Raw genomic sequence first — 18,400 nt, 5'->3', positions numbered from 1 at the left:
TCTGTAACTAAAATATGTGTATGCTCCTTAGCCAAAGAATAGGAAAAGATTAACATCTTAGAAAGTAGTCGTATGATACGCCATTTTTGTCTCGTCTTTCTATTTTTTCGTATGCATGTATCTCGAGTTAAACAACATGCTGCTTACAGAACAGAGCTGAGGTCAACGTACAAAGTGGTCACGGAGCTCGCCTATCGCAGGAAGAATGTTGCTGCGCAGGTACACTGAAGATGGTGATACATGTATCCGTAAGTCCTCCAACTCTTCTGACCTCGTGATTCTGGGTTGCCCTCTGCATAACTTTGTTTGGATGGTTGATTAGCGTATACCATCCACATCGCGCACCTGCATCCTGTCGCTAGTCGACCCTCACACCTTCCCTCTGTCACGTGCTGTCACCCGGCCAGGCGACCACCGACCCACCACATCGGCCAGCCCTCACCCGTTCCCTTGTGTCGTGCTAATGTTCCATCCCCACTAACTGCGATGTGCACACTACCATACAGTATAGTAATCGAGTTTATTGGGCAAATAGCATTTGACAAGGCAGGAACATCGTGTCAATGAGAGTGACTAGCGTCTCAAATTGACTGACAATAATGAAGTTGTGAGAAAAGCTCATAAAGTTTGTAGTCAGCAGGTAAATGACAATATGTACTGTATAACTTTGTTCTATGAAACTATTACCGATTCAGCTAAAATATTGCTAAACATTTCTATTTTCTGTCATTTTTACAAAAACATTCTAATTCCTTAATATTAAAATATTAACACTTACTAGCTAACTAGTCTTTAAAACAGTTGCTTTGTCTTCTAAAACTCAGCATGTGTATTTTAACGGCTAGTGACTGATGGAGGTTGAAGTCGACCGAGTTTATGCTTCGTAAAAAGTTGGATTGAATTCAAAATTTCTGCTTAAAGAGTCTGAAGGCGACAAGTTAGTTCAGATATTGTTTACGTGTACAGCATGCGTGTGTGTAGTTATGTGTGTGTTGTGTGTGCGCGCGCGCGTGCGTTTTGCTAAAGGAATAACTATAGGAAGTGACTTTCGATAGTGCTGCGTGTTTGTTATGTAAGTTGATAAAATGATAACTGATGTGTTCTGCTGTTCGTCGCAGCAAACACTTTTTTTTTAATGAGGTTATTAACGACACCGATGAAGACTTGTTTAGGCATTTACTTCTTCGGTTCTTTCCTCTTTTACATGTAGAAGTATAAATCACTTACATAGAGAACATTTCCTTGCACGTCAGTGAGCTTAGTAACAAACTCGCAGCACTTACAACAAAAGCGATGTGATATCTCTACCGTTGTTCTAATCTGTCGAAGGTTTTGACATCGCTGCTGATAACAGTCCTTACTAAAGGGGGGGGGGGTCTATGGAGCGGAGTGCTACAAGTCTGATCCTTTAACATCATTTGTCCTCATTTACTAACCACTCGCATGTAAACAACTTTATGTTCAATAGTGATGGTAGATCTAGTGCACTTGTCCTACTGTTTGCAGTCTATATTTCGTTACTTGAATGAAGTGTAGATATTGAGATTCGAATTGTAAACATACATTATATACTGGGAAATAATTTACGATTACAAGGGGGCCCGGAGAGGTCGTCTGTCCCGGGGCCCGGGCTGGCCCTGGTCACTCCCAGTCTTCCTATTTGCAGAATCTGAATCGTATAGGCATGAGAAATACCTTAGATTCAGACTAGGTGTTACTAAGCTAAAGTGTCATAAATTAAGGTATATAAAAGACACAAACATTAGAATTGTCCCCTCTGTAAAAACATTGAAGAAACTGAATTACTTTTTTTTATTGTTGTCCACCATATGACTAGATTACGGGGAAAAATTCATCCATCCCAAACTTTGGTCTACCATACATTTCCATTTTCAATACTCATCCAGATAACCAACATAATATTACAAGTGTCTAGCACTTTATTAGCATTTTATTTGACCAATGCAATGAATTCAAGAAACTCCATCAGCTAATAGTAAAATTTTGTTTTATAGCAAGATAAATGTTTATTCTAATTCACTATGAAGACAAGTGAAGGAGCAGCACCGTAAGAAGATTGAAAAATCACTACTACCAAATTTGCCATTACCTCTCTCTTTTTAAAAAAAATATTGTACAGTAAATTATAGTGCAACATGACGACGCTCACAAGAACACGTACGCACACTCATCAATTCGCTCTAGCATGAATGCACGCACAGAAGGAAACAAGTCTGATAAACTATTTATTATGCTCAAATAAACATTGAGTACATACTCGTATATTGGTGTTTGAAATACACCATCGCCGTATAAAACTTCTTGGAGTAAAATGACAACAGAGTGCTTATATCATAGTTCCATGCATACTTCTTAAATGAAACAATTAGTGCATAGTTTGACCATAACATTGTGTTGTGCAGTACAGATTTATACGTGGACCTGGAAAAGTTTAGGGTTCAGTATTCTTGATTTTTTTTTTAACACTTGGCAAAATATTATGCAGGCTGGAATTATAGTCTTCAGTATTACATTCTAGTTTGATCAGAGTACATGTACAGAATATTCTTAAGCAAGGGGAACAGGAACACTCGAGTAAGCATACAGATTGATGTTCGACATATATTTCCTGCTCTAAGGCGAAATGATACACCGATGACTTCGAAAACAGACAATTTTTGAAGAATAAATTATTTTCATACTTATAATAAACGAGTTTTCATATCGCGAAGAACTTCCAACTATCTGATATATTTTATTTTAACGTATGAAATAAGAAGCAACATTTTACACAATGACTATTGTCAGAAACAGTCCCGGTTATAAGCGTTCGAAAGAAAGCCAAGCGGTGTCTTGTGCTGCCGACTAGCGCTGGGTGCTTCTTCTTGACAGATGTTACAGGCTACAAAAATGTCAGGCGACATGGCACATTGTTGATGGTCAATGTGTATATATCACTCATGTACTTCACTGATTTCTACGCGGTAGTTTGTAGTATCTTTATACAACATAACTCAGTCGCTGCAGACAATTACTTTATATCTCACTTTCGCAGCCAAAGTCACAATGAGGGTGTTTCGTCCATTATTCAGCGCATGCACAATGCGCACTCGTCGGTGGTTGAAGCGGAAGTGTGGGGCAGTCTGTTAACCACTCAGCTGCCTTTACCGAGATACACGAATGTAAAGAGATAGGTGAAAAAGATCACGGTTGTGTTATAAACTGTCACAACAGTAAATTTTATAAAGGCAAGAGAAAAGTTGCTTTTATTTGCTTTCCAGATGGTAAATGCCTGAAAACTCGAAAGATGAACATTTTTGGAAACGATACGAAGAGAAAATTTGGCGCTGACAACAAAACAGTATGAGGTTGACATTTCGCATAAGGATTTTCATATATACGACCCGTAATTAATCAGGCAGATCCTAATATTACATCCTGGGTATAAACCAAAAGTGACAATACTCAAGTGTCACCGCGACAAGCAACACCACAGCTTCTTACTCGTACAATCTTCCAGAAAAGTAGCGTAAAAGATGCGTGTTGAGGCATCAGACATTGATTCCGAAATAGTAACTGGCGAAGGGAACCTTATAGGTGTAAAAATTAACACTGTTGAAAGACATAAGTTAATAAATATCCATAAAGCTACAAAAACTTCATACTGCTTTATTACAGGAACGAATCGTGTCAAAAATTAAGAACTGCACAGAGGATGGTTTTCTTGTTGCCTTTAAAATTCACCGTGATGTGTTTACTAAAGTCCTAATAATTATATATATAAAGAGAAAGTTATAAAAAGACACATTTTTTTCTTCTTTTTACGAGCAACCCTTCCACACACACATAGAAAGAGCGGAAACAATTTTCCTAGCATTAAGAGGGGTCCGCATATCGTTTAAGCACATAAAATATATTGTGTAAAAACACAGAAATAATCATTGTTGTTTTAAAATCTTATATATTACAGCCCATATAATTACTGAATTAAGTTTATAGTTATGCTGATTATTAACATGGTGTTCATGCATAAGTTACTGTGCATCTTTGGTTCAAATGAGTTAAAACAGCTTTATTCTCTCAAAACTTTCCGCCCTTTCTCTTAAATTCTTCTTATTCGGTGATAAAGTTGTTAATTACGGTCGACAAATTTTCTCTTCGCGCACGCGCTGTCAAAGGTGAAAGGGCCAGACATGCGCAGATCACGCATTATACAGTAAAGTCACGTTTTGCTTTGTTTGTACTACCAACTACCTACAATGACTACTTCGGCAAGGCAGCCATGAGCGCGACTCTAAATGTCTCTTTAATTTAAATGGCTCTTAAACCATGTTAAGGTGAGAAAACTGCTAATACTGATTAGATGTTGATGTCGGACTCCGGTCTAACCGAAAAACCCTCATTTGAGCTTTCTTTCGAGACGAATTCTCCAAACACACCTTTCCCACCCTCAGTCACCAAGCGCCATCGCTTATCGGCTTGTCTCCCCTGCCTTACCAGCCATTGTCACCACATCAGGGGGCGTAGTGATAAAGCGAGGGTAAATCTTTGTTCTTGGGCAACATGGGAAAATCAAGGATAAGCTTTTTGCTTCCTAAGTTATAAAGCGGTGTCCAGACCCTCACAGGTGTGTTTTTACCCCTGGCGCCATAGTTGTAAGGTGGTGGCAAAGATACCATGGCGTACAGAAACGTGAAGCATTGTCTGCGAGGTCACTGTAACTACAAAAACAAGACACTTTTCCTTGAGTAGTTACCCATGTTGCTATGAGTAACTGACCTACCCATCATATCCCGAATGACTGGAGTACAAAGGTCATTGGAGTACCAATGGTCATATTGTGGTGTAACTTTACTAGGCATACGATGGTGTTGTGATAATATCGGTGTAACATTTAATAAGCACTGCTGATGTACTTAAAAAATTGAGAAAACACATTATCAGTCTACTCCTTGTCAAAGAGCGACTGTGTAGCCTGTTCACCGTGAACGAGGCCACTAAAACTATTAGTACAAAAACCCCACAAAAAAACAAAACAAACAACCAAACAGAAATCGAAAGAACAGTCCTCTGTCACAATATAAGTAGGGAAAAAAACCCGTTGGCCGATGAAATAGTTAGGCAGCAGTCAATGTACATCTTCTGCCGAGGACCACGGCTGTAATCTCGTCTACCGTCGACTAGTAACTGTGGTTTCCATGCGCTGCACACAAAAGCAATAACACTAAAGACTTTATCAATAACTCTTCGTATACTTTCATATAGAAATCATGCTTAATTTCTAATTTGCCAAAGTGGAGAAATATGAAAATGTTCTGTGTATATAGACACATAGTAAACCTAGACGTTCGCAGGAAGAGCTGGCGGGAAGCCACTATTAGTTTGTCAACAGGTAGATGGTAGACAACTGGGACACAGTCTACAGAAAGGTAATCCACGTCACAGTGAGGATAAAAAATATCGCGGTGGCGATCTGTGACAACCTCTACAATTTCGACACACTTCAGTGACTGTTGTGCTGACGATACAGACAGCGTTGAAAGGTCCAACATGGAGACGAGTGCTCAGTTGTCGTGTGGGGTAAATTTGACAGTCACCTGTTCTCAGACGACCATGTTGATTTAATCGCCGACATGTTAAGTTATCCGACACAGTTGGTCGGTCGTGTTTCCAGCTGATGTTACGTGTTCCGACGCCAACAGGTTCACTTTGACCACGAACTTCTATTACTGGACTGCTGGAAGACGATTTTTTTCTAGTCAACTACTAAAACGAGGCATGCTACTACAAAGCTTCCGGTTTAGTCACATTCTTTGTTTAGGCTCGCTGAGACTAACAGTAGAAAACTTCGCAAGAGGCGAAGCGTTGGTCTTGGCAGACAGACAGCAGTGCGTGTGTCCGTGTGTCACTCTTTGTTGAGTGCCTTCAGCTTGTCCGTATGACAGGGATCCGGCGCTATATATGTCACTTAATTTATTTATTTGCTAAACAGCAAAATGTTTGTTTGGAGTACTTGTGAAACGTGTCTCCCACATGAACAACAATATGCTCAGTTGGAATGCCTGTCATACCTGAAAGAGCTGGAGAAGTAGGAGGACTATGGAGGTCGTTGCTCTCATCATCGGACAGGTAGTTGTCTAGGAATTGAAAAGCTGCTGCCGTTATGTGTTTTCCTGTGGACAGATATATTTTACAGTAAAACCAATTTTCATTACAAGGCAACACTATTCAAGTTCATTTCTTTTTATTGTAAGTAAAATAAATATATATGTGTGCACCAATAAAGACCTCGCGGTCGTTTTTATTTATAACATGATAAAATTCCTTAATACTCTTAGTAATTTGTATCTTAAAAGATCTGTGACTAATGTTTCTTTGTCGACTGTATTAGTCTATTTGCTATCACCTAGTAAAGACTGTAACAAAAATAATACGTTTTTATGATTAACATCACCAATTTTTGATATACATTCTTACACTTGCTTTTACATTGGATGAAGCATCTAAACCTCTTTTCTGTTTGTGTAAATTTAAATCGTCGATATACATTAAAGAGGCTGAAACAGATTGTCAGAGACAGACTGACAGACATGGAAAAATAGAAAGATGAAAAAGTAAATAATATGAAAGAATAACAGATTACTTTAAACAAGCTCACTAGCTGTGATGTATTAGTAGTCAAGACACAAGAAACCTGCTCTAGTCAAAAGCCAGAGAGCGCTATGACAAATGCATTTGAATTATTTACGTTTGCGATTACTGGGTAGATTCACGGGTACCAGCAGAATTGTTTGTTACCCTTCTAATGCACTAGATTCGAGAGATGTTTGTTACAGTTTTGTTAATGTTTGTAAATATACACTAGATCCGCGTATCTACTCGAATTATTTGCCACTGGAAATTATACGCAGACATTTAGACATAATTTCCTTTTTATAATCCAGCGCAGTTCAAGTACAAACTAATGTTTGTGCTGTTCATCGTGCGAGATACAGTGTCATTAATGTTGCTACATTACTTTCCGGCTGTGGGTAGCTGGATTATTAACTTATGAGGAGTTGTCTTTAATAAGATTATAGTCAGCTTCAAGGCTTACACAGCGCTTCAGATTACTTTCAACCTTTACAATTTGGACTCACATTATTGTGATTTGTTTTGGAAAAACATTACTTGAATTTCTTCCAACGGGTTTCATACGAAAGTAGTGAAAATGTGATTGCACGCCATTCCTCATCATTAACGTGGAACTTTCTCCCCTCGAAATTCTCTCTCTACCATAAAAACGGAAGACGGACGGTGTGTGTGTGTGAGAGAGAGAGAGAGAGATTGTTATTCAAATGTTTCATTTAAACTACATTAATTAATTGATTTAAATTTGATAATTAATTCAATTAGTTTAAATGAAACTAGTCTTTTTATCGCTCACCTTACGCACTCTTCTTGTTACCGGTTGTGTGTGAGAGAGATGCTAATTCATTTGTTTCATTTGAACTACTTGCAATTATTATTAAACTGGAAATATTACCCACAACGATCTTATATTGCCGGTATTATATGTTTAATGTCCAAAACAAAGGTCAAACTCTCTTTCTCTCTCTTTCTTATTTACACAGACTACTCACCATCCTCTGCGTCCATACTTCCCTGCCTCTGCCTAGATATGGCATCGTCAACACGATCACAACTGTCTACTGTGTCTTCAGACTTTCTTGCACAGAGCTCCAGGAAAACAGAATAACTGATAGGCTCCTGCATGACTTTTGACGATTCGTTTTCCATCGAGGCACTGTGTTGTTTTTGGTGTGAGGCACTACCTTGAATTTGGTGTGAGGCACTACCTTGAATTTGGTCTGAGGCACTACCTTGAATTTGGTCTGAGGCACTGTGTTTCTTTTGATATGAGGGCAGTTCGTCAGCTTTCTCGGAGGTTGCACTGACGTCGTGAACTGATGCAGCAACATCGTCGGCCTCCTCGTACAGCGGGTTGTGTATGACAGGCACGGTGCACGCCAGGTCCTCGTGCCGTAGCATGGGCCCATTAGTGTGGCCAAAAGGCGAAGCCTCGCTTTCTGTCCTGTCCAGGCCCATGGCCTGCATACAGGCTAAGACAGGGTTATCGAGGCTTTGCCGAGCTCTTGTTTCTAGCTGCCCGTCCGTCTTGTGGGGCAAACTGTATACGTCATCAACGTGCACAAAGCGATCAGCCTTGACCACTGGTTCCTGTGCAAAGGATGGCGTTAAGGCGTAGACGACTTGTTTTTGGTCATCAGTTTTATTTTTAACCAGCAACTTCATGCTGTCCGTGGCTGAAGTGACCGCAGCCATCTTGTGGTGTTCTTTAGCACTGGCCGTCGATTGTTCGCTGTGCACCATATCCGGTGTGAAAGCGAGGTTTGTATGGCCCTTGATTCCCGTTGACTTAATTTGGGTGTCGTGAACTTGTGCCACATTGCTAGTTGCGCTTCTTGTCTTCGAAGAACGTTTTGGATCGGCAGTTACGCTTAGATAACCTGAATTGACATCACTGTGCCTGCGCTGAAGATGGCCATTTGGGTAGCCATCGTCTGCAGAAAGACAAGACAGGAACGTGGTTTACAAGATCACAATAAGGCTAACAGGAAGTATAAGTGTCAGTCAAGTCTACCTTAACAAAAACACAGAATGGGAACATCATCACTGAAAAAGTAAGAAAGTAGAGAAACAAAATAAGCACTTCACGCAATTGCTCAATCGACCTAGCCCCTAATACTGAACAATATCACACAGAGCGAAGAAGACCTGGGAATAAACCTGGGTCCCAATACAGTGACTGAAATAAAGGCCATCCAGTTAGAAAAAAATGCCAAAGTCCCTTGACGTGATGGGCTTTGTCGCGAATTGTTGAAACTAGAGGTATAAGAAATACCAAAGTTTCTCTACAAGATCTTCTAGAAAATATGGGCTGCTGAAGAATAGAAGAAAGGTATAATATTTAAACTGCGAAAGAAAGGTGATACAGGCGACTGCAACAATTAGCGATGCATGTCACAGACAAGAAAAATCTTTAGCGAATTATTTTGAAAAGCCTCACCCCTGTTCTTGACAATATCATAAGCCAAGAACAAGCAGGCTTTAAAATAGAAAGGTCATACAGAAATGAAATCTTCACCTAAGACAGATTCTAGAACAGAACTTAGGAAGGAACTGCACTTTCTATGCCGTGTTCATAGACTTTGAGAAAACATTTGATCGAATAAACTGTGAGTCATTATGAAAAATTATGTGTCACTGTGGAATACCACAGAAAATAGTAAATGTAATAAATAAACAGAGCCAAATAGGGATGATCCTCTCATCTTTCCTATTTATACTGGCCATGGACTGTCTTGTGAAAAAAAGCACTGCCTACTAATAGTGAAAAACGTAGATGGAAGAGGGTTAAAATGAGTTACTAAAGCTAAATTGCATTATGTAATGCATTTCCTTGTGTGTGGAGAAATAGCGGGGATGGATGATGGATGATGAAATGTGTTTTTTAAAATAGAGTTCAAAATTAGGTTAAGAGACAGTTTCGCCCCAAATTAGCAAGCAATTATATCGTCAACAGTTCTAAACATTAACTGTAAGAGGCCACTTAAATTATTTTTGAGAGATAGAAATGCTGAGGGTAGTTTTTGTTGTCCACGGGAGACAAACGACGCCGAGCGGAGGAGGGGTCAACCTCCCGGTAGGCGGACCCCCAGCAGTACAATCGGCGTTGTTGTCCAGCATGGCCGTACACTTTTCGCACATTAATCCTCCTGAGTATCAAAAGGGAGGCAGACGTGCGGTGAGACGCAGGTCACAGAGACAGAAGCTAGGGCACGCGGCCAGCAAGCGGTCGCCATGAAAAATAATTAAAAAAAAACAAACACACCAACTAACCTACGGTTAGAAGTTATCTTCGTAAAGTGAGCGTGCGATGATGATCGTTGTTCCTTTTCCTCTGAAAGGGAAGCAGGTCTACTCAATAAAGCTCTCTTTCTCTGCACATTCTATTTTAGTTGTATAAACCTATGTACTGTTTTAGCAGATCTCATACAGCAGCAGTTATGCACAGAATGTAAAATAATATCAGCAAACATTGTTTACCTTGGAACTTGTAGACAGCAGGTGTGTTTAACACCTCAATGACTGGCACGAGTTGCTGGCTGTGGTAAATCCGAGGGCTCCCATTGTTAAACAGTGGTGATACCAGTCCTGCAACAGCACTCATCTAGTTTTCATCCTCTATTACATCTTGCTTAACCATATGTTACTCGGTGTTACTGACAAATATTCTCAAATACTGTTCGTATTCACTTACCCTTTGACAAAAAAACTGTATTTATTCATCGATAGCTATTATTGTTACCCAGGGTAGGACTGGTAATACCCGTTTCATTTTAAAGGGTTCAGATCAGCAACACTTACATTACGTACCAGTATTATTTTATTTTTGTCCTCTTAAAAACATCATGCAATGCTCAAACCATTATGCATAGGTTACTAAACAAGAGACAAACCGCACTCACCGTCCTTTTGTGTGCGCTTCTCAGAAGAGAGGTGGGATCCTGAATGATGCTCTGCTTCTTGTTTGCTGCTGTACCGCCCGTACAAGCAGACAGGGGGTGGTGGTGCACAGGTGTACATGGACGGGCTGCCCACCCACAGCCCGCTGCTGCTCACCTTCGGCAGACGAACGCCCTCCGCACCAGGACCCAGGCTAGACGGTTGACTCTGTGACGGTGAAGTTTGAACAGAGGTGCTGGTGGATAACTGGCTGAAAGTCTTCTTCCGTTTCCGCCGCCCCCTTCCGCCACAGCTGGAACACGTGACATAGGTGAAGCACAACGTTTTTCACCAGACTCCCCCTTCATGATATACCTAAACTAATTTCTGCCAATGATCATCCTTATCACACATCTCTCCCACATATACAAGTTAACGCGATGAAAGCGGAGATGTAGAAGGTCGTCAGTATCACAGAGAAGAGAAAATAAACGGATGGATTGAGCAGCCAGGAAGACACATTTGACATATGTACCACAATAAAACATAACTGCTTATTTCGACAAAAAGTAGATGATGTATCTACATTCCAACTGTGACGGCCTTAGTTGCTGTTCTACCACACGCCTTCTCTAACCACTTTCTAAAGGTTAAGCTTAATCTTGCAGAAATATAGCTTGGAATTTACACAGAAAACTAAGTAGAAAAAAAAAAAATCAGGCGGACTGACAGTGGAAGAAGGAGGGAAGTGGGAGTGAGGGAAGTGACGTCAGCAACAAGCCAGCGAATCAGCCGCACTCACATGGCGCATGAGAACAGAAAAAAGAGGGAAGAAGAGATTATCTGCGTGCATGTTGCGTTTTGTGTTGGTGTCCTGTGTCAGCGTGCCTGCCATACTTCTGTGCAGATTTTGCTAGCGAGACGATGCCGGGTGCTATCACTCACCCACAGACAAAATAGACGATTAAAGCGATGATGGCAACCAGCACAACTCCTCCACCGACGCATCCACCGATGATAGCGCTGACGTCTGGATCCAGGGACATGGTGCCCTTCTCTTCTTTCTACAGCACGCACCACCCACGTGATTAGCACGTAAAACTTTGCAAAGTCTGTATGCAATCAACAGAAAAACAGTAACCCTGAACTTTACTTTAGCAGACTGCACAAAGAATTTGATTTTGAATTAAACAAGTAAGTCGTGCAACAACGAAACATATAAATGTCACACATAGGAGTAGGAATGATGTTCATTGAGAAAATACAATTTCCGATTAGACTGAAACCTTTCTGAATATTCTGCAGAGGACATCATGAATATGTTGTACAATCCAATACAAACCGTCTGCTTGTAGTGACGAATGACAATCACACACACACACACAGAAGGGGTGGGGGGAAGTGTCTTTCATTCATTCGTCCCATGACTGATTCGGGTCGTTGGGAGGAACACAAGGATAGACGCGGCAGCTGACAAGTCCTGCCACACGATTGTCTTGGGCGATGATGAGCAGGTCCTTCACAGGACAACCATCCCAGTCTTTGACACTGGTGAGGCACTTCTTGCTCTGGTCACGTGGCGTCGACCTCCTGCTAGACACCTTGAAGGACAGTCGTCAACAAAGTGTCGTGTTGGGTCACATGGCCGAAGATCAGCTCGCGCCGCTTGACTGTTGCAAACAGAGGTTTCTGGTGTCCTACGAGTGTGACAATCGTGCTTCATACAAAGCGATCGTTAGTTTTGTGTTCTCTGCACGAGATTCGAAGTGGCCTCGACAGAAGGGTATTGTATCATGGATCAAACTAAACACCTTTTTTTTTTATCCAAGAGGTAATTCGGGTATCGTACAGAAGATACAGATGAAGTGGGTAGAAAGCTGAACTAGCACTTAACTTTCTCTGTATTTATAATATAGTACTTTTATCATGAAGAAACCTTTATCAAAGTTTTAACTTACGCTTCAAACGTGATATTGCCTTGGCAGACATGATGCAGTAGTGCAGAAATTAATCTTAAATAGGAATCTTGTAACTAATAACCTGCCACATACTAAAATGTTCTTAAACAGTGTATAAAGCTACCTGCTTACTTCAAACTTAGTTTCTCGTGACAGCAATCTTACAGCACTACGCGGAGGAAAAGCCGGAGGGCGCGTCATGCTCCACCAGATACCATAACAACAACACCAGCGGCGAGCGGCTACAGCCAAGAAATATTTCCTAGTTGCCCAGTCTCGTCATTGCAGGTAAACCTCCTAAACAGCATGAACCAGGCGCCATCCCTGATTACAAATGATAACTTGAAAACCTGATCCTTTATTTTCGCCGTGCAAATACATCGCTTACGAATACCAACTCCTCAAGGAAAGAAAGACTGAATGACTGGCTCAACATTTTTTTAAATAGATCGTTTTAATTAATTGAAGAGTTACCATTGGGAATCGATTCTTTCATGAAGTTGAACAGAATGATGTGTGCACTAACATCTCCGCAATTTTCCCGCTAGATATTCCTCATCGTTTTGTTGTCTAATCTGATATGACAACAAGATGATTATTTTTCGTAACACTAATAGTAACATCTATATTTCAAGTTGTGACAGTTAATGTCAATATTATTTTGGAATCCCCTCATAAACTGCATACAGATTTTTGTAACAATATTAAACATGTGTCTGGTAATTACCTTTAATGACTTATAATGGAAAAACCTGTAACCCAATATATTAAAAGTCTATAATCAATGTTTTCTGCTATATTTTTGATGATAGTTTTATCTAAACACCACAGACTTCGGAAGGCGTGTTACGATAACAGTGTGGTATTGTGAGTATAGTCCGAGATGCTGAAGTAATATATTCGGGAAAAAAAGTCCTTGCCGCATGCTACAGATACAACACTTACATTACATAGGCTGAGACATTTTGACATCATTCGTGGACGCGAGGCTATAAGAAAATGTTCTGAACTCTGAACATCAGCCAGAGGCGTACGAGGGCAGTTCATGTCCACGCCCTTTGACATCATCTTCGACATCGCGTGCATCCACGGCTAAACCAGTCGCTGCCTACATGTCACAAAGGTTCAAGTAATCAAGGATAACATACAGAAAGGGTAGGCTGTAGGTGGACTTTGCTCTTAGTCTTAGTTCAACCGACGTTCGAAGACGGTTCCAGCTGTCATGTGACATCAGTTAGCACTAGCAGGCAACTACAGCAGTCTACCTCATTGTGTAGCATGCTACTGCTTTCACATAGCCGACAATCAAAGACTGTACTTGTATGCCTGTAACCTGAATGGCCAGGAGCAGCATTGCTTTGTTATTATCCTCAAAAGGTTTCGTCTTGCCCTCCTTAAGCTTTGTTTTTATCTTCCATCAATGTCTTTCTTGCCCAAAGAGGTGAAGGATCTAGTGGCCGTACTAACACTAAGCTGTCATTTACCGCCGCCTTTTACTTTCTTAATAAATTCGGGTAGTCGTTACTACTGGGTGACATAAACTTCGTTTATATGCTTTGAGGATTAACAAGGTTTTTCTTAATGTTACTTTCGCTAAGATTTGTTTTAACCTCTCACTAAGGCTTCAGAGTAACACACAGTAGACTTGAGTAGAGGGTGTGTCATACCATATGTCAGCAAGTATGGGCGGCGAAAAAAGCCAGAAAATTGAAATAATTGGTAGTCTGAAGCAGGCTTGGAAAAGAAGCGTTCTGCACTTGTTTGGTCTACTCTCAATCGATGCCTTTAGCAACAATTATCCCCGTACCTAGTGTAGTATTTCTGGTGCTGTTTACAGGCAACAAGCGGATCTGGTCATGTTGCTTATGCTATCAACAAGTCTTCTTCTGGCCTACTTTTAGGTTTGTCTGATGGCCGCGATAACCAGGTTTGATCCTACCTGTCTGTAGGTGTGTCTGATCCCTGCTATCTCTATAGGAAAGGCTGTCGGAGGACAGTAAAAGTTTAGTAAAATATTGATTGTACTTAACATGACGGCTGGCAATGAGTCAATCATGGGCTTCGTAAAGCATTTCCATGTACCAATAAATAAGAAAATATATGCATTTCTTCATCGTATACTTGTGTGAGCGTTTCATGAAAGTTACCTCATCCTTTTGGTTCAGGTTATAAGTGCATTTGTTTGGAGCATTTTACAAATCTCTTCAAAAACCTGTCTCTATAGTTTAAACGCTTTGCGACGTAAAGATAAGATTGTGTCAAATAACAAGCTTTGTTACCATTTTAAAAAGGTAAACAACTACACTTTTTACCGCAAGTAATGCGGCTATATTCATAATGATTAGGATTACTGAGTGTTCAAGCCCCTAAATGATATCTGGATGAAGATTGGTGGGTGGGAAGCCACACTAGCAGGCTGAATGCAGAGCAATTACAAAGCCCGCTCCGGGAAAATGAGGACCTAATTCTCTGTATGACAGAATACGTGGATATTTTTGTAAAGCATTGGCTCGATATTCGCAGGATCGTGTAATTTTTAAGAACTTTTCCCTTAAATCAAAAATAAAAAATAAAATTTGAACCTCTTTAACACTAATAGAAGACCTCTCTACATCAGTCTTATGGAGGATGACAAAGTGAACGCGTGCTATGTTGCTGGCCTAGGGCTATCGTCAAATTGTATCTGAGATATCGTTGATTGTCACAGCAGCGCATCAAGGAGTTTGACTTTTCCAATGAGATCAACACTAGACTCGCAGAATTATGTAAATAATATTTCGAAAGATCAGTAGTAATAGATTGTATTTCTGATATTAGACAATGGATGACCCACAACAAATTAAAACGATGAATAAACAAGCTTTAATTTTTTTCAAAGAGGAGAGCCAGAGTTTACCCTTCCCTGCTTGTTTCTGCCGATGTTCCGTTTGTTACTTCAACACATCACTTAGGTTACATAATGTCTGCTGACATGTTTCTTGATTGGCATGTTTCTTACATCTGTCGTTCTGTATACTATGAGCACCGGAAGATTAGCACCTTTCACCATACTGTCCATCTCAGTCACCAAAATTCTCATCAGCTCATTTGTTTAGTCTAAACTAGACTGCTGCAACTCTCTTGCTGGTTGTCCACAGTATTTCATCCACAAGCTTCAGAAAGTCCACAACTCAGCTGCTTGTCTCGTTTTCCGGACTCGCAAATGTGAACATGTCATACCACTTCTTCACTCTCTTCTTTGGCTATATATACAATTTAAAGCTAAGTAGACTACAAGCTCTCAACTCTGTGCTATGGATTCTTTGAAGACTTTGGTGACTCGGTGGACAGCGGTGCCAGGAAGGGTGGGATTGTATTCGTTGCAAAAGTGTGGTGAAACTACAGATTCGCCAAATAGAGCAGCTCATTTTTAAGTATTTAATTTTGTACGTCCCGCGAATGATGTTATAAATATTGAAATGGCCCTTGAAGGAAAAAAAAGTTCCCCAGCCCTCACCGTTATCGGAGTTAACCAACTAAGAAAGTCCACACATCAGACTTACCAGTTTGTAAAAGAGACTTTCCTGCAACTTACAATACCCCAACCTACTTCTTGATGACAAACGTTCGGGTAACCTAACATCACCGTGTTCGTACTCCCGTTATGAAAACCTATCTTCTTCACACACAAAAAAAAACCCAACATTTCTTTGGAAGTAAAACAATCAAAGGTTAGCAAGGAAGGTTTAAAAAATTATCAAATATGTATGCCGAATTGATAATAATGGACTGTATCGAATACAGCGTGCACTTACTTTCTTGAGTAGACTAATTCACAAATGTTCTCCTTCTGCTTATCTTTAGTACATAAGTCTTGTGTAAATTTAAAAAAGTGTACTGTGAAGTTGTAGTGACCATCTAATCGTTTTCCCTCCTTATCTTTATATCATTATAGTTTATGTCTTGTGAATCGACCGCAACTTCGGTTCTGTAATTAAGGTATTTTAAAATACCGACAATGAAATATATATTTATCAAGAATATCACATCAATACGTATACATCAATGTTTTCTGCGACAGATCGATCAAACCCAGACATTTTTTTCTCGTTTGCATTATATGGACATGAAGAATATCCATAGAAACACATCTCGTGTTTGTTTATTTTTTAAGGGGTGAGTAACATCTGTCACACTTGCACAGATACACACGAGTACTGAGACCATAATTATATTTGTACCTATGTGGATAAAGGGAGAGAGCAAGAGAGAGCGCGCACCGACACACATACACAAAGTACAACCATACGTAGAATATTTGACTGTGCAAATAGTGTAGCACGAGGTCTGACAACGTATACAGTTACAATATAAAATATAGCATGTGTTCCCATTCTTTCAGCCTACAACGCATGCTCACCACAGTACAACGGTTACTGCCAGTACTGCACACGATACTCACTGAAGTACGGTCTACCACCGACAGTCTACACACTATCGCATGGCCTACTCACCAGACAGTCCACACACTATGTACAAAACCATGGCTTACTCACACGCGAAGTGTTGTCATAATATCGCAGACACCTGGCGCTGAGGTACTCAACGGCGAGCAGACGCCGACACGCTCGTGCTGCTATGGACAGTGCTGCTGTCTCTCGGTGACTGTGTAGCGAGATGACAGGTGTTGTATCGTCAAGGTGAGACACCTGTTTGTTGTTTCACCTTTTTTGGGACCGCCATGATGGAACAATAAGCAGTTTGCACCTCGAAAGGGAAAATTAATGAAGACACGAAAGAGTCAGGTTAAAACAACCAGGAAGAGAACAGCTGCCGTCACGACTCTACCTGTGACCACATCACGACACTACCTGTGACCACAGCTACCGCGTGTTTCCTCCTGTGTGGTGTGAGTGTACACACACGGTCTCGGCCACCTGTAGAGCACCGACTACGTACACACTTTCTGTACACAAAGAAGGGGTTGTCCTGTGTACAGTCCGCCTCACGCCCCAACACACACACACAGTCGCTGGTGTCAAGACATCTGCAGGCACTTAGTCCGGAGGTAGAGAAGGGAAAAGCCAGTGGTAATGACTTCAGGCGGTGAGATAGTGTAGGTCTCAAACCTGTCTCAGGAAGGGACAGGCCATGGCGCAGCCGGTGTTTACAAGGCGGCTTCTCGGTGAGGCCGGACACCACAGCCAGTGAAAACAATTGGGAGTGAGGACAGTGTGTTGGTGACAGGTAGCACACTACTGCACGCTGGGTCCCCACCTCGCCCTCTCAACGCGATGTGTTACCTGCCTGGCTTTGTGCTCCTACCTTATTGGCTATGCGTGATTAAGTTTTACAGCCATCAGCTCTGTGGCCACAGCCTCTAGCTCTGTGTGTGCGTGTGCGCGCGCGCTTCAATAAATGACTGCATGGGTTCCCATGGATATGGCCTGGTGTAATATAATGTACATATATGTTCCCATGGATGTGGCTGCTGATCTCTGGTGCAATATGATGTACAAAATTACTATACATTATATACTTTACCTACCTCTACCGTTTGTAGCTTGCAAATGCAAAGCTCCAACTTGAAATTGTCACACATCGTGTCTGAGGGCCTGCTGAGATATTATTCATAACATTTCTGACTTCCCCTCTCGGTTTGTGTTCATCAAACTGAATGTTGACAGCTATTTTCAAGCAATGCATGTCCCTCATCTCTGTGTCAGCTATTCTCAACTGTCTGTTATCTTTCACCAACAGTCAGTGATTTTCTCATTAGGCCACTATATATATAGGTCTTCACTTGTTATTTTAACTTTTTTAAAAGCCATATTTGAGCCTTGTCAAATATGGATGTTAAAGTACCTGTTTACGTACCAATGTTCAGCAACATCTTTCATCATCTTGGTGCTGTCATAACACCAATACGACAATGCCGAACATTTGCAAAGTTT

At 40.8% G+C, this 18,400-nt stretch overlaps 1 protein-coding gene across 4 annotated transcripts in view; it reads right to left on the bottom strand.

Moving 5' to 3' along the window:
- Positions 1-17,830, bottom strand: part of LOC112566417 — a 76,427-nt gene extending 58,597 nt beyond the window's left edge. The window contains exons 1-7 of one of the 4 annotated variants that reach the window (XM_025242605.1): positions 16,999-17,830; positions 11,455-11,621; positions 10,533-10,822; positions 10,111-10,218; positions 7,623-8,564; positions 6,072-6,173; positions 2,234-5,203 (exon numbers count right to left, since the gene is read on the bottom strand). In XM_025242605.1, coding sequence (XP_025098390.1) covers positions 5,181-5,203; positions 6,072-6,173; positions 7,623-8,564; positions 10,111-10,218; positions 10,533-10,822; positions 11,455-11,555 — 1,566 coding nt within the window. In that variant the 5' untranslated portion in view covers positions 11,556-11,621; positions 16,999-17,830 and the 3' untranslated portion in view covers positions 2,234-5,180. Of the gene's footprint in view, positions 1-2,233; positions 5,204-6,071; positions 6,174-7,622; positions 8,565-10,110; positions 10,219-10,532; positions 10,823-11,454; positions 11,622-16,998 lie in introns of those variants that run through there. The other 3 variants (XM_025242598.1, XM_025242624.1, XM_025242613.1) reach the window with 3 other exon arrangements.
- Between the last annotated feature and the right edge of the window lie 570 nt (positions 17,831-18,400).

The sequence above is a fragment of the Pomacea canaliculata genome, linkage group LG1 (genome assembly GCF_003073045.1).
Source record: "Pomacea canaliculata isolate SZHN2017 linkage group LG1, ASM307304v1, whole genome shotgun sequence".
NCBI lineage: Eukaryota > Metazoa > Mollusca > Gastropoda > Architaenioglossa > Ampullariidae > Pomacea > Pomacea canaliculata.
The sequence above is the reverse complement of the archived record's forward strand: the minus strand, read 5'-3'. Positions and strand labels throughout refer to the sequence as shown.